This window comes from Lissotriton vulgaris, chromosome 12, assembly GCF_964263255.1.
Source record: "Lissotriton vulgaris chromosome 12, aLisVul1.2, whole genome shotgun sequence".
Taxonomy (NCBI): Eukaryota; Metazoa; Chordata; class Amphibia; order Caudata; family Salamandridae; genus Lissotriton; species Lissotriton vulgaris.
This window is the reverse complement of record NC_141700.1, coordinates 122512433-122515578: the sequence shown is the minus strand read 5'-3', so window position 1 is coordinate 122515578 and position 3146 is coordinate 122512433. Positions and strand designations below refer to the sequence as shown.

At 39.8% G+C, this 3146-nt stretch overlaps 1 protein-coding gene across 1 annotated transcript; it reads left to right on the top strand.

The window, feature by feature from the left end:
• Window positions 1-1359: 1359 nt before the first annotated feature.
• On the top strand, window positions 1360-2660 carry LOC147673605 (mas-related G protein-coupled receptor member H-like). Its single transcript, XM_086946379.1, has one exon. The coding sequence runs from the start codon at window positions 1360-1362 to the stop codon at window positions 2365-2367; it is 1008 nt and encodes a 335-aa protein (XP_086802505.1). The 3' UTR covers window positions 2368-2660.
• The last annotated feature ends 486 nt before the right edge of the window (window positions 2661-3146 follow it).

Here is a 3146-nt window from a genome sequence, read left to right as displayed (position 1 = left end):
TGTACAAAATTGGCTTTCACGCCTAAGAGTCCAAATTAAAAACTTGCCATTTCGGAGGATGGACCCTTCCGTCCTCAACATAGGCTTAAATCATGCAAGAGGGTGGAGTGCAAGGGGTCTGCTGCGTCTACACCCTTGTGGTAAATGAGACAATGGACAAAATCAAGTTGGTGCTGAGGAAATGTTCCTCTGAATGCAGGCACAGTTCAAGACGCACTGGGGCCGCTGGTCTGGCAGGCCGCACAATGCATAGGGCATGCTTGCGAATATGAGATCAGCATATTGGAGTAAGTCAGTTCCCTCTATGCACTTTGCAAACTTCATACAGCAGATGAGAATGTGACTGCTTTTAATCTAGAGTCCATAAATAATTGGGAGTGGTCGCTCAAACTTCCATTAACATTGCTACAGAAATCTCAGCAGACTGAGATTATGAAGATAACATAAATGTGCTAACACAAAACAACATCAGGTGGTTGTGGGATGTAAGCACATCTTTACTTATGCATGAGATTTATTTTTCTCAATAATCATGACCTCAGTAGGCCGAGGATCAATAGGTGATCCTAGTTCAACCAGTATCCATATAGAGGTATAAATTCATTTGTCTAAAGAAACTATTGGAAGCCCATATTAGATACCTTTGGACCCTTTATACGTTCCAGTACTAAGAGCACTTTCTGTGAATGTAATGCTCTGGTCTTGTAAAATCTTGGATTGATGAAGATGTAATTTTAGCATACTTCATGTATAAATCTTGCATTATCACAATGTATATTTGATGTATCCTTCCATATGATATTTCACACGTGTTTCAAATATTTTTCACTGTATATCCATCGAGTTGAATGTGGATTGTCCTTTATTTTATCGCACCAAATGTGAACGTTTAAAAAACTTTTGTGTACAATTATTACTAAAACCAATTTGAGGTCATGATTATTGGGTAAAATGTACCTCATGCATAAGTAAAGATGTGTTTAAATCTCACAACCACCTGATGTTGTTTAGTGTTTACAATTGTCTAAGGCCCAAGGTGGTTGTAGGTAAGGGCCAAATCCCCCAATTCACATAGTGGTTACAGGTAAAGCACTAACAGAGATCATCTTTACGTTCTTCATTAGATAGCCATGTATGTATGAGCCTGTGACCAGATTTCTGACCTAAAAAATTGAATTCAGTGCAGGATCATAAATAGATTTATTAATTTGGTTCTCAGAGCAACACAATTTAGAGGAAGTACATTGTAGGTCATAAGGGGGATGATATTTACTAGCAATGCTCCTAGAGCACCAACCAGATTCATGCATGTTGTTTGCTGATCTCTGGTGTTATCTCTCTTCATATTTTTCCAGGTTAATGAAGATGACTGCAATCCATGGAGGTTCCAACTTGGAAGATTATCCTACTGTCTTCGTGATGACTCCAGATACAGATGTTTACTATGATAATGACATGGAAAGTGACTTTGATTATGTATATTTCGCTTTTATGGCACTCCTGTCTATACCCGTGGTCATTTCTATCTTTGGCCTGGCTGGGAATGGATTGGTCCTCTGGTTTTTGAGGTTTAGAAATTCTCGGAACTCCTTCACCACATACATCTTGAACCTGGCCATTGCAGATTGCATAGTTCTTGTATTCCTGTCACTTTTTTGCATACTTTTATTGATGCAAATGAATGGATTGATTGTTGGTGACATTTCCTATATGAGTGTTTTACAAATAGGTTCTTTTGGGTATGGCACCAGCCAGGGCTTTCTTACTGCCATCAGTGTGGAAAGGGCTCTGTCTGTCCTTTACCCCATCTGGTACCGATGCCGACGTCCCAAGCACCAGTCCACCATTGTCTGCATTATTGTATGGATTTTTTCATGCTTGATGTTAGCAGCAACCTTTTTGGTTGATGCGAAATGTGAGGATTGCACAGAACTTGACATAATTAAGGCTGTTTTACATTTTTGCTTCTTTTTGCCCTTGATGCTTCTGTCAAACGTGTTGCTGCTCTTCACTATCTGGAAGAATTCACAAAAGCGTCACCCACCGAGACCCTACATACTCGTCCTCTCAACAGTTCTTGCATTCCTTGTCCTCTCTTCACCGTATGCTGTGTTTGATTTTCTTTCTCTATTTATCAATCTCCATGCACAAGTCTCCCATGTTGTCATTTTCTTCTACAGCTTCTGCATTAACAGCAGCCTCAACCCCATCATCTACTTTCTAGTTGGTGGCATCAGGCGACATGGGCATAGGAGCTCTTTAAAGGGGGCCCTACAGAATGCATTCCAAGAAGAGACTGAATCCGTGCATGATGATGATGGTGCCTCGTCCCCACAGCAGAGTTTCAGAACAAGCTCGTCACTTTAATCAATTTTATTTAGGAATCTTAGTCTGAGAAATGCCACATAAGAAATGTCTCAACCAGCTCATACTGTTCAAGGTTAGGCAGCCAAACTCTCTGGGGGAGCAATATCTAAGTATGAGTAATCATGGGCTACTGTGTTCATTGCATAGCAATTTAGACTGTGCCTTAAAGGAGGCATTTGGGAAATGATGTCCCATATCTCTGACCCCAAACAATCTTCATCAAACCAGAAAACATTCTGGAACCCTTGTTGTTGCTGACTGTTAAAGATCACAGAACTAATACAATACAGTACTTTTTTTTTCTTCTCTACACTTATGTTCCCTTTAAGAACTTGTGGATTTGAAGAATTCTTTTTATTCATGGACCTATATCCTGATATCTAGACAGTGGGTCTACAGTCTGAAGTTTTACACTAAAAAGAAGAAGGTATTTTCCTTGTCAAGTAGAATCAAATGTTTGCTCAAGGTTCCATAAATGATTTACCAAATTGTCAGAATCAAAATCATCAAATTCAGAAACTCTCTTCACCCCCTTCTCACATCACCTTCTTCAGTCTCCCACACTACTCCCCGTATTTCACAATGATGTACTCAGCTCTTTTTTCCATCTCTCTAACTGTGCAGATTTCTATACTCAGACCAAAACCATTCGGCACCTATGTTTCTTATAATGAGATAGGACAACCCATCCTAAGTGGATCTGTACCCTTGAACTGCAGCTCCTAAAGTAAATGCCCTCTCCAATCAACTCTGATTTACATTGTCCCTTCTTGAGCATA